The sequence below is a fragment of the Schistocerca cancellata genome, chromosome 11 (assembly GCF_023864275.1).
Source record: "Schistocerca cancellata isolate TAMUIC-IGC-003103 chromosome 11, iqSchCanc2.1, whole genome shotgun sequence".
Lineage (NCBI taxonomy): Eukaryota > Metazoa > Arthropoda > Insecta > Orthoptera > Acrididae > Schistocerca > Schistocerca cancellata.
Genome location: NC_064636.1, coordinates 159338625 through 159359126, shown reverse-complemented (window position 1 = coordinate 159359126; position 20502 = coordinate 159338625). Strand labels below are relative to the sequence as shown.

Below are 20502 nucleotides of genomic sequence, written 5' to 3'. Positions count from 1 at the left end.
CATTGGGTACACCACTTACAGCATTAACTGTACAGCAACTACAATGTTCTGTGAGCAAGTAATACCAGTCAGTATCTTTAATTTTAACATAACTCTTTACTCTCATAATTACCTGCTTCTACGTGTGCTTGTACTACAGGTTATTGGTAAAGCAAATACTAATTGAATAGGTCTTCACACTTTTAATACTTACCAGAAATTCTGAAAAAGTAAATTATTTTATTACTGTATCACCTGTATGGTAAATTAAGAGGTGCTGACTGGTTTCTTTGAACATTTAATAGAAGCCTTCTTTTTACCTGCTATTGATAAAGAGCCATTCCAAGTTCTGTACAGAACAATCTCTCCCCTTTTTCACGAGGTTTGTTATTCTGTACACTAATATTGCTTCTTCTAAATGGTAAATAATGCATTCAGACATTGTTGGTATTAAAGGTAATTCATGACATAAATTATATTTAAACCAGAAAATTAAAGGTTCCACATGGCACATGAAAAATACTTTGCTACACACATGTATGTACAGATTCCAAATTGTCTGTGAATTTGAGTAACAAACTTTTTTTAAATAGAAATATGAAGAGCACAATACTTTGAGCCTACAACAACTCAAACGTAAAATACTTTAGTTCCCTATGGGTAACTTTGTTGTACACGTGACTCGTGCAACTTCTTTCACTCTTAATGGAAAACAAAATGGTTTATGTTAACGTTAACTAGCAAAAAGTGTAACCATTGTTACATAATTTCTGTGAAGTAAGATTCCTTAATGTTAATTCCTTCCTTTGTTGTCATAACTTCAGTTCCATGTGAGACATATGAACTAACAAAATGAAATGCTTTTATTACTATGAACAACAAAATATTTTTAACATTTAGTACACAGTTCAAATCAGCAAAAAATGCAACCGTATAATTAAGGTAAATGATGAAAATTAGGCATGTAACAAGTACTGAAATTTCCTAAATTGCCAAGTGCAACTGCAATCACTGTATTTTTTTCTTTGTAGTGCTAGAAAGATAATTCTATATGATTATTTGCATTCTCTTCCCCCCCCCCCCCTCCAACACAGGAAAATATAATAGAAAGACCTCCTAGCAAAATAAAGACAAAATTCAGAGAATTAGGTTTCGCCTGACTTAGGCTCCCTTATTCTAGAATGGTTCTAAAGTAAAAAGAATGCTTACGATCAATTGGAACATTGTGTTCATTCTAGGAAGTATTAAAACAAGAATTGACAAAGTAACAATTTTATTGCTCTTATGTTGCAGAGTATCCACAAACATTACTGTTTGAAACATAGGGCCACTGCATACTTCATTAGATCACGCCCATCCTGTGATTAAACTGTTTTCTTAAAGTGAAAAATTCAAATTAACATAGTTATTGAGGGACATATTTTCTCACACTGAAAGCCATCTGTCAAATAAGTCTCAGAACTTTTTTTCCATTAATTTCACACAAATCACCTGTTTTTAATGGAAGTGCATATTTTGTAACACCAAACATCTTAAAATAAGCTTATATAATAAACAATTAGAATTTTGTTCCAATATCTACACAGGATGTAAAGAGTTAATTTTACTTCAATGTGATTCGTCCTTTGAAGTTCATCATTACACAACAACAAATCTATGGACAAAGTAGTTTTAAAAAAAACTGTCAAAATGTCACACCCATCTGCATGTTCCATTACATAATCTTTTCCAATTTGAGCACTATACATGATTAAACAATATGAGTTTATTTAACTTCTGCCTTATACTTGATTTGTTGTTTAATATTTTCTCAGCAGACATTTTTTTCCCATATGTTTTTAAGCGTATGCAGGACTACAGGGATGCAATCTTACAAACAAGTTGAGTCTGATGTAAGTCCTCAATCCCAATTTCATTATGGTAATCATGACCAAGAGCAGGAAATGGGTAATCTACAAAATTATTTTTAACAGAATGCAAAATCTTGGCCTGTATATATTTCCGTCGCATATCCCCAGCAATCACAAACATCTGAAACAGTTTATCTGAGTATTCTACAACAGAGTATACGCAGCCACTTGTTTTAACCAGTTCTCCCTGGTTAACAATTAACTATTGGTGGCTTCAGTATGTGAAGGCAGTCTTTGTATGTGATCTGCCTTGACAACAGCAATGACACATACTCTGCAGTATAATAGACTATGTTTTGCTTGTAAAATGAGGACTTAATCTTATCATCAAGACGTGCACACCACTTCTCTATTTCATTTTCTGCAGCACTTTCATCACTTTCTACTACATGCTTTCTTGCATGAAAATCATAAACAGGTGGCAAACAACACACATTAAAATTTGAGCAATTCTCATTCATTACAGTGACACTGTTACCGAAGAGCAACTTTCTCATGGCACATTTGAACTGGTATGCATTTGGATTGTTGTTCCAACCACCTCTGGGCCGAATGCAGGAAAAAAAGCTCTAAGTGATCTTGTGACAGTTTATATGTCAGCAAATACTTCAGAGGAGATTCAACACGAAGCATACTTGACAGAGCTATGTGCCTGACTGACTGCATATCGAAAATTATCCCAAAAGCAAAAGTACTTCTTGCATGGAGCAGCAACGGAACACCAATAATTTTTAAGCTCTTGATATAATTTTTAGTGTCTGAAAATACCAAGCCAATAAGATTTGTTGTCAAGTCTCAGGGGGCTCTTATACCGTTTACCTAATGGATTTCTGGAGTTCAGAATATCAAAAATCCTATCAATATAATACAAAAATTCTACTGTTGCTTCACTTCCTTTAAAATTTGGATCACCAACCCTCCTCAAAAACTCTATACTATCTGCCACACTAGAATTCAAAGTCTGTGCAGCTAATGAAACATTCATTTTTCTATTTACATAACTTATATGTTGTCCTGATAGTTTGTTGGCAAATGTCATACCTTCTTCTTGTTGTACCTTCTTCAATTGCTCAATGAAATGCCATCTAATAATGCCAGTTGGAGACTCGATAGATACTTCTGCTACAGCATTTATGGCTAACTTAATCATATGAACCATGTCAAAGATACAATAAACATTGTATTTTTCCACAGGATGAGGAAAGTGGCTTTTAAAATCACCCTTGGAAAAATCTAAAGTACAGCCAAGTGCTTATATTTACCTTGCAGCCATCACATGTAACACACCAAACCCTAATGCCAGAACTATGCAGCCTCTCAAAGCAGATGTTATCAGTGTGTCCTGATTATTTGCCTGTACACCGTTGATAAAGAAATATGCAATCGGGTATTTAAATTTGCCTTTAATAGAGACAAGCATGAAAGTCAGAGCCTCAGATGCCTAACCCTGTGTATTGCTTAGTTCCTCGGTCCCAAACTACTTGCTTCCTAATTGCCATACTATCTACAATTAGACATGAATCGCTGAACTGGTCCCTTACAATTGGGTTCAAATCAATGTACTTAAAAAAATCTTTTAAGAAGGCAGGTTCACAGTCTACACTTGCCACCCATTTGGAAATCAATGATTTATGGGGCAGAGGCATTAATTTTTGCTGGTGAATAAAAGTACACAGTCATCACAAACATTTTCACATTTGTTGTGTACCTATTACCCTTTGACGAGAGAGAGTTGTTCACTTAATTGCACACTAATTCCACTTGTGTTCCTTTCTGATGATTGAAGAAATTATGTAACTTCTTAGGAAGATAATTTTCCTTCAATGAACTTATGATGTCATCCATGGAAAATACTTTCTTCTCTCTTCTTCGAAGTTTTTCACAGACACACTTCAGTTTACGTTTTAATTCGTTCACAATGTCTGAGAAAAAATTGCAAGTTTCGGTCGCCTTGTCTTCCATTTCTACTTTCGACTGTATACCACAATCAATTACTGAAGAACCAACTGTACTCTGAAACAAAGAAATAATTTCGTTATATATGATTGAAATAACTCAATGCTTGATGAAAAAATATTATAAGAAAACTTCGGCCGTGTGAAAACATCCTTATACTAACGTTTTTGACACAATTCGCAGCTTCTGCATTGGATAATTGGGACATGCTTTCCACGGAAGAATTCTCATTGACAACATTCTCCACGCAATCAGTAGGTTCTGCAGCGGGCAAATCGAGCACAGATTCTATGACAGAACGCTAAAAACAAAAATATGGACCTGTATTACAACATTGCTTAGACCTATGTAGCCCATTTGTGTTCGTACGAAATAAATTCACAAAAGTAAAAAGCACACACATAGCAACGAAATTAATTAGCTACCTCAAATGGAGAAGCATTCGTTGTCACTCAAAATCCTAACATGTCATCGTGGCTGTTTATTTGGTGGCATCAAATGAGTCGGAAAGTAAAAAACTGATGGCACTGCTTCGGGTTTGAAACGTTTCTTCCACGTTCCAGGGCTCACTATGTAATCATCTTGTCGGAAATGGTTTCCGCAAAGAGAACTGCAAGACGTTGGATTAAAACCTTCCCGCTTCACGGAAGTAATACACTTCTTTAGCAGCTCTGGGTGCTTTAGAAGAAACCTGTTCAAAAACATCGAATTAGCAAACGCACTAAGTCTGTATTTTTATCGTATTGTATCGGTAGTCCTATTACCTGTGAAATGGTAATTCACTTTCCTTACTCCATCGCTTCGTACAATTGAAAGCGGAACAAGAAATCACCATTTCGATAATACTTAATTCCTTATACACCGTACAGACAGAGAGAAACTTCTTGCCAAATTCGAATATGGCGGTCAATACAGACGACAGTAATCAGCTGGACGCTGGTAGAGCCATCTATCGGGAAGTCCGGTAGTTGAGCATCCCTCATTTCGCTAGCTTTAGACGCCAGTCATCTGCTGGTTCTGACATACTGTCACCCTTCGTGTACTGTGTAGTAGAGGTGGGCCAAACGGTTATTCTGGAGTAACCGTTATCACCGTTCCAGTTATTCTTTGATAACCGTTATCATTAACGGTTATTAATAACTGCCAAGTTATTTTTCGCTAGCGAGTACCGATAACTCCGACAGTTAAATAACGACATAGTTGGAATCCATCAGTTTAGTTATCAGTAATACTGCGAGTAGTGTGAAATAGCAGGAATGTCGTATGAATCGTGTCATAACCGCAGTTTATTAACTCCGGGTACATTTTAGTTGATGTTAGAACGATTATTAGTGTTTCAGATTATATGTTTGTAGGTTATCGGTCGCTATTAGAAATATTATCTTCGCAGCTGCGACAGAAAGTATGCGGAACTTCGCCAAAGCACTGTTTAAGTAAAATGTTAACAATGTGCGTTTTTAAGTATGAAGTAATACGTAAACTGAGTACTGTAGGTTAAATTCGAAGCTTAATTTCTTGTGCTGCTCACATAATAGAATAAAGAGTACAGTCTTGTAATACAACAAAAGATATGCGTAATGTGACAGATTCGTTTACTCTTGTGGTGTAAAAGCTAGTCCTATTGGGGAAAGTGTGAGTACGCTAATCCAAGATTTATGTCAGATTTGGAAACTGCTCGATTTCTCCAGCTACAGCATGTTTATAACATATGAAGACATGCAGATAGAAAAGGTTGACAGTGTTACATTTCTGGGACTACAACTCGATAATAAATTCAGTTGGGAAGGGCATACCACATTTTTTAATTCTATTATTTCATAAGGGAGCATAGTCTGTGGTAACTTATCAAACGTAGCAAAAGTTTTTCGCATGTAAAAGCGTGTAATAAAAATCGTTTGTGATATCAATTCAAGAACATCATGTAGGAACCTGTTCAAGGAACTTTGTATTCTAACTACTGCTTCCCAGTATATTTATTCCTTAATGAAATTTGTTACAAGTATTTCCAACCAATAGCTTAATACATAATATCAGTACTAGAAATGGGAACAGCAATCTACATAAAGACCTAAAATCACTTACCTTGGCCCAAAAGGGGTCCAATATTCAGGATCATGCATTTTCAATAAACTGCCAGCAAGTCAGCAACCATTAAAAACTTGGTTTCAGATAAAGCACGGTTTACAGTGTGTTTGAAAGACTATTTGATACAGAAGTGTGATTCCACCCGTCATCAATATGCCGGAAATAGCTATTTTAAGTGTGTCTATGACGTTACTACATACACATGGCAACAAACACGAAGATACATATAAATAATACAATAACATTTCCCACCAAAAATACAATCAAATCAACGGGACAACTGCGGGAAGTTGGGGGTTTCAGAGTGAGGACAATCTAGTAAAAAAAACACACCATGATCCCAAAACACAAAAATGAAGATCAAAAAAAAAAAAAAAAATACAGCATTCTGCTATACCAACAAAAATCTGCAGGAATCGGACACTTCCCTTGAACAATATAGGTCAACCATAGGTGACCATACCAAAACACCAATACCCACAACTAAAAGTACGAAAATTGGAATCGGACATTTCCCTTGACCTACATAGGTCAACCTCAGATGACGATACTAAAACATCAGCACATACAACTATGAAAATGGGAATCAGTCATTTCCGGTGACCTATATAGGTCCACCACAGTTACTGATGCCAAAAAACCAACACCTACAACTGCGAAAAATAAAACCACAATCCCAAAAGTCCACAAATCAATCATCCCTACATAAATTAAATCACATTCAATACTTCATAAATACACAAAACATAACAGCTAGAAAAAAAATAATAATTACCACCAGCAAATTCCGGCACTGCAACCTAGATCGACACACACAAAAACCAACTCATAAACACCGTGCCGTAATGACATTCACGCACCACAACACCTTTACGTCGAAGCAGACGTGTGGAATCAGACGCTTCCATTGACCGCTCCTTCCACTCTGTAGATGAACATCGTAACAGAGACTGATAGACCAACTTAGGTAAAAATTCTGCTATATTTCAGTTTTGACAGCACTTGGTTGCAACAGTCAAGATCGGGTATTCTGTGTATGATAAATTTATTGAAAGTGCGTATCTGTGTTTTATTCTGACAATGTATCAATTCTGTAAATATTAGCAGTTACTGTGATATATTCACATATTTTGACAATCTCCTGACAAATGATGAGGATAATAATTATTATATTCCACTGTATTATGTTATACGTTCTGACATGTTATTTGTCATTCGCGACGGCCAGGGGCTATTTCCGAAGAAGTACGTAAATATTTGTTCGCTCTAGTAACTATCGTCTCTGTAACATCACCGGGGTCTAAGACTGGAGTCACTGTATCAGGAACACAGACACACTGTTATTCCGTTACCAACTTCCAGATTACTCGTAATTAGTGGTGGGCAGGAAATCGCGTATCTGTTAGAAATCACAGTGACTGAGAAGTCACAGATATCACAGTTGCAACTTTACAGAATCTAACTGCGATTTCAGTCACAGTTAGCAGTCGCAAGTAGTATTTCATATTCAAAGACGTGAGCCATCTATTGGTCGAATTTAGCACTGCTTTCTGCGATTCCTGAAGAGGGGCAGCAGCCTTTTCAGTAGTTGCAAGGGCAACAGTCTGGATGATTGACTGATCTGGCCTTGTAACAATAACCAAAACGGCATTGCTGTGCTGGTACTGCGAACGGCTGAAAGCAAGGGGAAACTACGGCCGTAATTTTTCCCGAGGGCATGCAGCTTTACTGTATGATTAAATGATGATGGCGTCCTCTTGGGTAAAATATTCCGGAGGTAAAATAGTCCCCCATTCGGATCTCCGGGCGGGAACTACTCAAGAGGATGACGTTATCAGGAGAAAGAAAACTGGCGTCCTACGGATCGGAGCGTGGAATGTCAGATCCCTTAATCGGGCAGGTAGGTTAGAAAATTTAAAAAGGGAAATGGATAGGTTAAAGTTAGATATAGTGGGAATTAGTGAAGTTCGGTGGCAGGAGGAACAAAACTTCTGGTCAGGTGACTACAGGGTTATAAACACAAAGTCAAATAGGGGCAATGCAGGAGTAGGTTTAATAATGAATAGGAATATAGGAAAGCGGGTAAGCTACTACAAACAGCATAGTGAACGCATTATTGTGGCCAAGATAGACACGAAGCACACGCCTACTACAGTAGTACAAGTTTATATGCCAACTAGCTCTGCAGATGACGAAGAAATTGAAGAAATGTATGATGAGATAAAAGAAATTTTTCAGATAGTGAAGGGAGACGAAAATTTGATAGTCATGGGTGACTGGAATTCGAGTGTAGGAAAAGGGAGAGAAGGAAACGTAGTAGGTGAATATGGATTGGGGCTAAGAAATGAAAGAGGAAGCTGCCTGGTAGAATTTTGCACAGAGCACAACTTAATTATAGCTAACACTTGGTTTAAGAATCATGATAGAAGGTTGTATGCATGGAAGAACCCTGGAGATACTAAAAGGTATCAGATAGATTATATAATGGTAAGGCAGAGATTTAGGAACCAGGTTTTAAATTGTAAGACATTTCCAGCGGCAGATGTAGACTCTGACCACAATCTATTGGTTATGACCTGTAGATTAAAACTGAAGAAACTGCAAAAAGGTGGGAATTTAAGGAGATGGGATCTGGATAAACTGAAAGAACCAGAGGTTGTACTGAGTTTTAGGGAGAGCATAAGGGAACAATTGACAGGAATGGGGGAAAGAAATACAGTAGAAGAAGAATGGGTAGCATTGAGCGATAAAGTAGTGAAGGCAGCAGAGGATCAAGTAGGTAAAAAGACGAGGACTATTAGAAATCCTTGGGTAACAGAAGAAATATTGAATTTAATTGATGAAAGGAGAAAATATAAAAATGCAGTTAATGAAGCAGGCAAAAAGGAATACAAACGTCTCAAAAATGAGATCGACAGGAAGTGCAAAATGGCTAAGCAGGCATGGCTAGAGGACAAATGTAAGGATGTAGAGGCTTATTTCACTATGGGTAAGACAGATGCTGCTTACAGGAAAATTAAAGAGACCTTTAGAGATAAGAGAACCACTTGTATGAACATCAAGAGCTCAGATGGAAACCCAGTTCTAAGCAAAGAAGGGAAAGCAGAAAGGTGGAAGGAGTATATAGAGGGTCTATACAAGGGCGATGTACTTGAGGACAGTATTATGGAAATGGAAGAGGATGTAGATGAAGATGAATTGGGAGATACGATACTGCGTGAAGAGTTTGACAGAGCACTGAAAGACCTGAGTCGAAACAAGGCCCCCGGAGTAGACAACATTCCATTGGAACTACTGACGGCCTTGGGAGAGCCAGTCCTGACAAAACTCTACCATCTGGTGAGCAAGATGTATGAAACAGGCGAAATACCCTCAGACTTCAAGAAGAATATAATAATTCCAATCCCAAAGAAAGCAGGTGTTGACAGATGTGAAAATTACCGAACAATTAGTTTAATAAGTCACAGCTGCAAAATACTAACACGAATTCTTTACAGACGAATGGAAAAACTAGTAGAAGCCGTCCTCGGGGAAGATCAGTTCGGATTCCGTAGAAATACTGGAACACGTGAGGCAATACTGACCTTACGACTTATCTTAGAAGAAAGATTAAGGAAAGGCAAACCTACATTTCTAGCATTTGTAGACTTAGAGAAAGCTTTTGACAATGTTGACTGGAATATTCTCTTTCAAATTCTAAAGGTGGCAGGGGTAAAATACAGGGAGCGAAAGGCTATTTACAATTTGTACAGAAACCAGATGGCAGTTATAAGAGTCGAGGGACATGAAAGGGAAGCAGTGGTTGGGAAGGGAGTAAGACAGGGTTGTAGCCTCTCCCCGATGTTATTCAATCTGTATATCGAGCAAGCAGTAAAGGAAACAAAAGAAAAATTCGGAGTAGGTATTAAAATCCATGGAGAAGAAATAAAAAGCTTGAGGTTTGCCGATGACATTGTAATTCTGTCAGAGACAGCAAAGGACCTGGAAGTGCAGTTGAACGGAATGGACAGTGTCTTGAAAGGAGGATATAAGATGAACATCAACAAAAGCAAAACGAGGATAATGGAATGTAGTCTAATTAAGTCGGGTGATGCAGAGGGAATTAGATTAGGAAATGAGACACTTAAAGTAGTAAAGGAGTTTTGCTATTTGGGGAGCAAAATAACTGATGATGGTCGAAGTAGAGAGGATATAAAATGTAGACTGGCAATGGCAAGGAAAGCGTTTTTGAAGAAGAGGAATTTGTTAACATCGAGTATAGATTTAAGTGTCAGGAAGTCATTTCTGAAAGTATTTGTATGGAGTGTAGCCATGTATGGAAGTGAAACATGGACGGTAAATAGTTTGGACAAGAAGAGAATAGAAGCTTTCGAAATATGGTGCTACAGAAGAATGCTGAAGATTAGATGGGTAGATCACATAACTAATGAGGAAGTATTGAATAGGATTGGGGAGAAGAGAAGTTTGTGGCACAACTTGACCAGAAGAAGGGATCGGTTAGTAGGACATGTTCTGAGGCATCAAGGGATCATCAATTTAGTATTGGAGGGCAGCGTGGAGGGTAAAAATCGTAGGGGGAGACCAAGAGATGAATACACTAAGCATATTCAGAAGGATGTAGGTTGCAGTAGGTACTGGGAGATGAAGAAGCTTGCACAGGATAGAGTAGCATGGAGAGCTGCATCAAACCAGTCTCAGGACTGAAGACCACAACAACAACAACATTCTGCGATTTCAGTGACAAGTCGCAACTAAGAGTCGCAAGTAGCAACTAAAAAGCGTGGTTAGCAGTGGCATCTGTTGGCCAAAGTTCGTACTACGTCCATCTCTGCGGTACGCTATGGAGTCCAACTGCTATTTCCGTGACAAGTCGCAACTAAGAGTCGCAAGTAGCAACTAAAAAGCGCAGTTAACAGTGCCATCTGTTGGCGGAAGTTCGTACTACGCCCATCTCTGCGATACACTATCGAGTCCAACTGCGATTTCCGTGACAAGTCGCAACTAAGAGTCGCAAGTAGCAACTAAAAAGCGCAGTTAGCACTGCCATCTGTTGACCAAAGTTCATACTACGCTTTTCGCTACCGAGTCAAACTGCGATTTCTGTAACAAATCGCAACTAAGAGTCGGAAGTAGCAACTAAAACACGCAGTTAACATACTTTTCCTAGTGTCATCTGTTGACCAACGTACGTACTTCGTTGTGAGAGCCTTGTGCCTCGCGAGATCCATGTGCTGTGTGTGCATATGAAGGGTTTATTTCAATAGTGGTACAAGTCCATTTTTGTTCATTTTGAGATACAGAGTCGTAAAGGTAAATGATCGCTGACAAATCTGCATTTGAGATACCAGAAATATTCAAGCATATGGCTTCTTGCTAGAGATGAACCTTTATTTATGTTTGTTTGGATCACTAATTTCAGAAGCATTATAGACAGAAAAGTGGAGGTAATGGACTTGTACCACTATTGAAATAAGCCCTTCATATTATATGACGACTTGCACATTCAGCATCAGTTATGGTTGGTCAAATAGTGCTGTGACTCTGAATGTATTATATTAATAAGAAACAACATTGCCTTTTTCTCCTGAAAATATCAAGTAACGTAACAAATGTGTTTGATTCTGCCTCCAATATGACAGTTTAGGTTAATACTCCACATGCCTACAGGACTTTGCAATGTTAACACAGCAGAATTCAGACATCTGTATAAGTATAGAGAAATGAAAACAGTCATATGAATGCCTCACTTTTATTCCGACACAGTTCAAGACTCGGGAGAAAAGTTTTACACCTGGTGTTCTACATGGCAACTTCACACACAAGAACTTTTTGCCGACACTACTACCACCTACACAAGTAAGCTTTTCCTGTGTTACTTTCAAGTAAGGCACTTAAGCTATTCCTGATTTAACTGGAAGATCTGTACTTCCCACTTTCATATCAACAGCCTCAAAATGCATATTGTAGACTTCGGGATAAGTTACAGGTCAGTGTCACACCAAGATTATGGAGAAAGTGGGGGGGTGGGGGGCATGTCACTCTCCAACAAGTGTTTACCAATAAGTAAGTGGCGGAAAATTATGGGTATAGGACGGCTTAAACATGTGGAAAATGAGATTTTTATGATTCACTCACTGTATTTGACATTTATTATTCCTTTAAAATAGCACAACAACTTCGATAAAACACAGTTTAATCATTCACACACTTATTTCACAATTATTTCACTTTTAAACTGCAAATCCTCTAAGAGCTGTCTTGAATCTTCACGAGTCTCTCTCAAAAACAGCCTTGATGTGGATAGATACGTACAGCAACCAGTAATCAGAGTCAGAACTGTGTCTGCAAAAACACAAGGATTATTAAACAATTTTTGCTGTCATTAATTACTAGCAATATAATTGACAGAGTAAATTGCTAATATTTGCTATAGTGAATATCACATTTGCATGAACGATCTCACTGAAGTAATTAAGTCCATCGAAACGCTTAGAAACTAACCTCTCGTCTGACGAAAACGGTCTAAAGACGCAGTGGCAATTTCTTCAGATCTGTTGACAATGATATTTTGAGTTATCACTTTACTGAGTGACTAAAATGTAGTTCAGGTACCTGTGGACAAAACAATATGTTAGAATTCATTTTCTAAATACGAACTATTACGGTACTGTACGGCTACTTACATATTAATTACACTATTAATATTTTCACAGTTGTTTCTTTAATACAAAATTAAAGCCAACGGAAGAAAAAACGTAAAACATACTTGCCAATGACAGGTTTGTTGAGATGCAATTTTCTGTGTTGACAGATGTAACTTTTTCGTACGGTGGTAAGTCGCAGAAATCGCAGGAATCACAGAAACCCCAGAAGTAGCAGAAGTCACAGAAATCGCAGAAGTAGCAGAAATCGCAGGAGTAGCAGAAGTCACAGAAATCGCAGAAGTAGCAGAAATCGCGGAAGTAGCAGAAATCGCAGAAATAGCAGTGGCGGAGGGATACACGACCTATGTTCCTTAACTGCGACTCTTAACTGCGACAAATCACAGTCAAGACTAACAGATACTGAAAAGTAGCATTCACATAAATCACTGATATCGGAAAATCGCAGTTTAGCCCATCACTACTCGTAATGGTAGTCCGATAACTGCCAGAGAGCGAGAACTGTGAGCCAATAACGATAACTGCCAGAGGAAAATACCTATCTCTGACAGTTATTTCCATAGTCGCTCGAATTCCTTATGGTACCTCTCTTTATACAACCCGTCCAAGCTAAATTGACATATGAGGCGGTGGCTTAAGGGAACGACCGTACTTGTTAATGCCTGTACTGCAGCTCCTATCAGCCAACGCTCGGACATTAATCTTATTTAATTGTTTGTGCTAAAAGTAACGAAGGCGCACGATATAGTACACAGTTCTTGTCAACAGATGGCGCGCAGTCTCACAGTTATTCCCATGGCCTATAGAACGTCTTCCAAATGGTCTATCCTCTCCTAAGTTCCTAGCCAGTTCTCCGATGAGTTGACGAGAAAGCGTAGTACGATCTTCGGTCAACAGATGGCGCGAGGCACTGTTGACATTAGACAGTTATTGAAATAACTGCCTGTATCAGAGGAACGGTTATCGCAGTAACCGTTAGTTTTCAGTAACCGGCTATTTCTATCAGTTACGTTATTTTTTGCCATCTCTAGTCCGCGGCAACCTCGTGGTGTTGTGGGAATTTGTGTGACATTCTCCAGGTAATTTGTAAGCGTTTATAAAGTGCAAACAAGAGTAAATGAAGAAATGTGTTTCACGAGTAAGTTAACATCGTACTTAATTTCTGTCACAGGAACAGTTGAGTTTGATGACTGTAATAGTTCGCGAATATCTTGTGATGACGCTGTGGTAGCTGTGTTTGAGGCTGCTGCCTTTTTTTCTTTTTTTTTAAATTTTTAATTGGTACAGAAAGATGAGATTTTATTCTGTACTTAATTGTGATCACATCACCTATAGCGTGCTTAGTGACGGTGTGTGAATGTTGTAATTCTTCAGGTTATGTTCATAACAATTAAATACCTGAGTTGTTAGTGCTTGATTTTGGCCTGTCCGGTAAAATCGCTACGTGTATCTTTGTAAAGGAAACGGCTGAGAGGGTGACGTGTTGTCAGGAACAGTTTCTCTATACAGTGATCTCCATCATGTACTTCGTGACTAACGATAAAAGGCGGACAGTGAAATTCAAACATTGGCTATGTTAGTACGGTTATGTTGACTTACTTAGCAGTAATAATCAGTGTGATGATAATTTTCTGTGATGTGATGTAGACATATAGGGGCTCCATATTTTAGGGCTAATGTAAGCATTTTTTTCAAGTACCCACAGTTACTATATACAGCACATCATGTTTTGAGTATGTTCACATGAAAGGAAATGCTGTAATTCTGTTGCATTTTGTTAGTTTTCACTGTGCTTCGATTACTCGTGTCGCTAGTATTCGTCTAATCATGTGTAAATACCAGTTTGTTGTAGTGTGTGGGTTTTAATGGAGTTCTGTATGAGTACTGTAACATTATTTACAAACTGCCGAAATACAAGGTACAGATTAACTGTAATTTGTCTAACATAAACCATTACATTTCATCAGAACTCAATAGCTCATTCATCACAGTTACAGTTAGTATGAAGTCGTTTCAGTAAATCAGTTTTGTTAGAAAATGCTAACCAATGTTTAATCTTGATGGTAATCAAGAATGAGAACTTACGTGTTGCAGTGTGCAGTCTAGGGTACAGGTATATGGTTTTCTTAAATAGCAGGTAAAGATTCTAAAATGATGATGCTTACTGTACTAAATTGAGCATACTTCCGTGAAAGAATACAGATGAAGGAAGTTTCAAGGTAATGCCTATGTTGGAAATGCATATTCACTGATAAACAATCCGTACATCCGGATTTTCATCATGTCCCTATCACACTGAAATTAACACAATGAACCAAGTGTAGAATGAAATATTTGGTGTTATTCAGTAATATCGCTGCAATCAATTGACTACTTTGATTGTTTGTAATGCTGAAGTTAATGCATGCACGCAAAATTGCACATCTACCATAATTGTCACTACAGGACAGTATCCATGAGCCAGTGTTACAAAGGAGCAGTTACCTAGCAACTTTAAATGCTCAGTTTCCAGTGCATGTTACTTTATGATTGTTCTCACTCTTCATGACCTTAGAAATGTAAATGAGTTTATATAACTGAACACACTTTTCCTCAGCCACTTTCAATCTGTTTACTGTGTAATCAGTCATTTACTGCACGCAATATATGAGTGAAAATACTGCCTTTGAGCTATACCTCATTGTAACAGAAACTGAGTAAAACTTTTCTTATCTGATTGCTTTTTCTTTTCAGACTGTAGAACTGAAGCCATGGACCAGGAGCCAACTATGTGGATAAAAAAAGAGGGAACAGATGAAGTACAAACTGAGTTATGCTTCATGGTAAGTGGCTTACTTGTATTTCGTAAGTGTTTCGTTAATTTCTGTGTGTAGTATGATGTGTGGATACATACAATTGATGTCATACAGCTGGAAACATGAATAATTTTGTTTTCTAAATTGATGAACTTTCAGTCTTAAATATGACATTTTGCACAGAGCATTGAAGTAAGCCTTGTATTAAACCTCACATAGAACTGAGGAAGGGTTTCAATTTAATGTTCAGTAAACATGGAAAACTTTTTTAATGCACAACCCAATTATACTGATAAAATGGTTGCCATAAGATTGGTATATTCTGCTCTGATATGCTTCTTTTAAATGACAACCTAAGACAACTTAAGAATAACTGTGACTATAGTGAATGTTAGGAGTGCCATTAAATTTGTAAATGGTATGGCGGCAGTTAACGAATTATTGCAGTGTATCGTGATATGGAATGAGAATTGTAATTTATTTATTGATGTAAAATAAAGGGTTGACCGAAGTATCCGATCCCACCCGTCGGCTTTGACCCATGACGTAAGGCTGTTGTGGTGTGTGACATCACGACTTAGTGGAATTTAGCTTATGAGAGTGGCATGTTTGTAGTTATTGTTTTGATGTGATCGGTGGTGCTCTCTTGTGTGTTTACGTGTTGTGTGTTAGGTGATGTTTTTGGTTTAGTTTGCGTGTGTGGCATGTTTATAGGTGGTGTATTGTTGTGGTCAGTGGTTCTTTCTGGTAGTGTGTTTATGGGTAGTGTGTTACGTGGCGTATGGGGTTCATTTGCGTGGTATCGGTAGTGACTGTGCTTTCAGCGGAATATTTTTCAGTGAGTTAACAATTTTGGTTTTGTTATGTCGATGTTATTGTAGTTTCTTCTGTTCATCATATGTGAATTATGGTAAATGGCTTTTTTTATGTCTTTGGTAGGAATGGATATGACCGACAAGGTCAACAGTTTTCAATTGTCGGCGATGATGGGGGACAGTGCGTAGCCTCTAATAAAATTTCTTCAACTATTCAGAGTTTCGGATGAAGTTTTGAAGTGTTCAGTGTGTCGTGAAGAAATGAGGCTTACTAAAGTTCCGGCGTCTCAGACCAGGGAGATGTCGTAAGGATAACAGGTCAAGGGAAGTGTTTCATTCCAATTTTCTTGGTTTTTTGTGTTTTTTGAGGTAGTTATGATTGTGGATGTGGTTGTAGTTTTGGGTTTTATGATTTGGTATTGTTAGTATCTGTTGACCTATATAGGTCAAGGGAAGTGTTCGATTCCAATCTGTGGTTGCTGTGGGTGTTCCAGTATCGAGAGTTTCTGTTAAGCTATATAGGTCAAGGGAAGTGTTATTTGTGGGATCAAGAGCTGATATTGAGCTATATAGGTCAAGGGAAGTGTTCGATTCCAATTTGTGGGATTGGGAGCTGCAGTTGATCTACATAGGTCAAGGGAAGTGTCAGATTCCAGAGGATAATTTGGGGAGTTTTGTTTTGTCGGTTTTTTCATCGTGTTGTGTTATTTGGTATGGTGGTGTGTGTCTAGATTTGTTTATATTTACTTTGTCCCCTTCCAAAAACCCCCAATTTCCCACACTTGTCGCGTTAGTTTCATTAGGTTTTTTTGTGGAATGTGTGTGTGTTGGTTTTTCAATGTATATTCGTGGTCATGTTTACATAATGATGTCATAGGCGCCATATTCAAGTCGTAGTTTTGACATCGTGGGTCAAAGCAGACGGGTGGAATCTGACGCTTCTGTATTTCCAAAATACATTAATTTGTAAATAATTTTGAAGTGACTCTCACATGGTCACTAATCTGAGAAATCCATTTTGTTGGTTTTGAATATGTGAACAATATGTAAGTAGAACTGTCAGCAGTAAAGTTAAATTTCAGACAAATATCACATGGAAGCATAAATTGTTACACAGCAGAATGAATTTGTATGTTGGCAGCGAAGTTTTGATGGAACCATGGGGTTACACATCAAATATTGACAGGTGTGTTCATAACCACTTTCTGTGTTTGCTGCACATTGTTACTCATATCATTTGTGAAACGGCCACAGTGTTAAAGTTACTGGTGTAAATAATCTTACTTATACATGTCCCTTAAAATCTGGTGCAGTGCAACTGTTTGTATGGTATTCAGCCATCAGCAGGGAAACAAATTCACATGGTGCCACTTATATTTTTATTCTGCCAACCAGAATTGAGGGTACTGACACAATCACACAAACTACTTGTGTACTGTCTGTGCTGAAAAAGTCTGCTTCAGCATACATCTTAGGTGCAACTGCAGAAGTACTGTGATAGCATTAATGCAGCATTTGCATTTGAATATATGTGAGTGCTTCATTATAGTTCATACAAACTATGTGATCAACTTGCAATTCATTTGACAAGCTGTATCACAACACTAATTCTAAACCATCACAGTGAGGAAACGGTAGGAAATTAAATTTAGTAAATTTTATGAAATACAGTAAAAGAGTGGTTAGACCCAACATAGTTAAAGCCTTGGCTTTCACCCCTGACATAATGATGGTTTGGCATACAGAATGATATGTATGCACAACACAAGTCATGTAAATGAAAATCAATTTTAAGAGTCATTGACCTTGGACCTAAACTGGAGAACTATTCAAAGGCTACAAGGTTAAAATGTGGTGCTAGACCCACTCCCCCCTTGAAATATTGGTTGTGGTGGCAGACTGATTCATAGTGCAGCTCAAGGCCTAGCCTATGTTCAAAGGTGGCAGTGTGGCTGTGAGCTGACAAAGCCTAGAAATTTGAAAGCCAAGTAAAGGATGTGGTAAAAAATTGACCAGTAGCACAGCCTAAAGTTAACCAAAAAATCCAAATGGTGCCCATAATGTTAACTTTTACCTACAAGAAGTCTTTCATACTCTGTGTGCTGTGTTAGTTGATGGACTGAACTTCCCTATGACCTTAACAGATAAATGTAGACATTATATCAGTTGAAAGCCACCTTCCTTGCCAAATTAATTAAAACTTAATTTTTAATTGGTCTATATTTTGGGCATAAGCACATGCTGGAAAGGTGGCACAAAATTTTTATTTGGAAATGATTGAACCATTTTAATTAATACAAACTTTATTAATATTTTACATCTTTATTCTTAAAGTTTATATATTTATTTCAAACATAATCACTGTGGCACTGAACACCTTTCTCCCAGTGAGACACAAGGTTGTTGGTGTTGTCAAAGTAGAATGTTTGACTTCATTGGCAGACCCACAGCTTCACCTCTGCTCACACTAATTCATCACTATCACAGTTAAGTCCTTGAAGGTGTTCTTTAGGTTTTGGAAACAGTTGAAAATTCTTTGGGTCAAACTGGGACCATATGGAGGATGATCAATAATTATGAATCAAAGGTGTCAACCTGTTGCAGATGCAAAAAAAAGTTATGTATGGTCTGGCATCGTCATGCTGAAAGAGAGGGTGCTCCACATGTGGATGAACTATTTGAATTGGTGCTATGTTGTCTGAGGGTTTTTTCACGTGCTGACACAGTTAAATATCACACATGTTAAACACTGTGACAGGAGGGTGCTCCATATTGTCTCAGCAAAGTGGTAACATCAACAGTGTAATATGCGTGACAACTGATATTAAGAACAGAATCAAAATTTTAGAGTCATTATTTTCTGGTACACCCTTGTAATAAATTGATGCATTTGACAATAGCCTCAAATGTTGCGGAATGGTCCCTTGGCATTGCCCAGCATCCATTTGGAAGTCATAATACTAAATCCATATACACAACAACCAAAACATTATGACCACTGATCTGCTATCAATATAAATTCATCCAGGCAATAGCATCTCACCTTGTCTTCTAGTCAGACACATGCACGTTGCCTGGAGTATCAGTGAGCATCTTGTCTTGCTGTAAAATAGGGAATGCACACAACCAGAGTTTGACTGAGAGCAGATTTTGATGGGCTGAAGACTTGGTATGAGCATTTTGGAAGCTGCACATCTTGTCAGGTGTTTGAGTAGTACTGTGGCAGTTGTCTTCAACACATGGAAAAACGAAGGTGAGACCATGGCCAGACATTATGGGGTTGGGCAAGTACCCCTCATGACAGATGGTAGACATCATAGGCTGGGCAGTTTGGTAAAACAAGACAGGCAACAAACTGTGGTGTAACTAAAATGGGACATTAATGCTGGGCAGAGTACAATTGTGCCTGAATGCACAATGCTCCAAACACTCCTAATGATGAGCCTGTGCAGCTGGTGACCCATGCCATGGCATCGACAACAACTGAAATAGGCATGTAACTATTGGCACTGGATGTTGGCACAATGGCAGAGCACTGCGTGGTCTGAAGAATCCTGATACCTTCATCATGCCTTTGGGAGTGTGCATTTCCGTCACCCACAAGGGGAACAGCCCCTAGACTCTTACAATGTCGGGGCCTTCATTATACTCCGGGAAACAACCACGTGGGCACCCATGGGTCCAGTGGAGCTCGTGCGAGGCACTACGTCACAAAAGTAGTATCGTAAACTGGTTGCAAAGCACGGCCACCCCTTCTGTTGTTGTTGTGCTCTTCAGTGATGAGAATGGATTGATGCAGCTCTCCATGCTGCTCTATCCTGTGCAAGCTTCTTAATCCCCGAGTAACTACTGCAACCCACATCCTCCTGAGTCTGTTTAGTATATTCATGCCATGGTCTCCCTCTATGGTTTTCACCCTCCATGCTTCCCTCCAATACTAAATTGATGATCCCTTGATGGCTCAGAACGTGTCCTACCAACCAGTCCCTTCTTCTTGTTAAGTTGTTCCACAAATTCCTCTTCTCCCCAATTCTATTCAGTATCTTGTCATTAGTTACACAATCTACCCGTGTAATCTTCAGCATTGTTCTGTACCACCGCATTTCGAAAACTTCTGTTCTCTTCTCGTCTAAACTATTTATCGTCCATGTTTCACTTCCGTACATGGATACACTCAATACAAATACTTTCAGAGAAGACTTCCTGACACTTAAATGCATACTGTATGTGAACAAATTTCTCTTCTTCAGAAATGCTTTCCTTGGCATTGCCAGTCTACATTTTATATTCTCTCTACTTT

At 38.2% G+C, this 20502-nt stretch overlaps 1 protein-coding gene and 1 long non-coding RNA gene across 8 annotated transcripts in view; one reads left to right on the top strand and one right to left on the bottom strand.

The window, feature by feature from the left end:
- Positions 1–12126: 12126 nt before the first annotated feature.
- On the bottom strand, positions 12127–12786 carry LOC126108434 (uncharacterized). The gene is made up of 3 exons (XR_007523519.1): positions 12697–12786; positions 12432–12542; positions 12127–12272 (listed from the first exon to the last, which is right to left on the bottom strand). It is a non-coding gene; the product is annotated as an uncharacterized LOC126108434 (long non-coding RNA).
- Positions 12787–13570: 784 nt separating this feature from the next.
- LOC126108429 (zinc finger protein 708-like) overlaps positions 13571–20502 on the top strand; it is an 84941-nt gene continuing 78009 nt past the window's right edge. For 5 of the 7 annotated variants that reach the window (XM_049913646.1, XM_049913643.1, XM_049913648.1 and 2 more), the window contains exons 1-2: positions 14057–14167; positions 15326–15414. In XM_049913646.1, coding sequence (XP_049769603.1) covers positions 14113–14167; positions 15326–15414 — 144 coding nt within the window. In that variant the 5' untranslated portion in view covers positions 14057–14112. Of the gene's footprint in view, positions 13731–14056; positions 14168–15325; positions 15415–20502 lie in introns of those variants that run through there. The other 2 variants (XM_049913645.1, XM_049913644.1) reach the window with 2 other exon arrangements.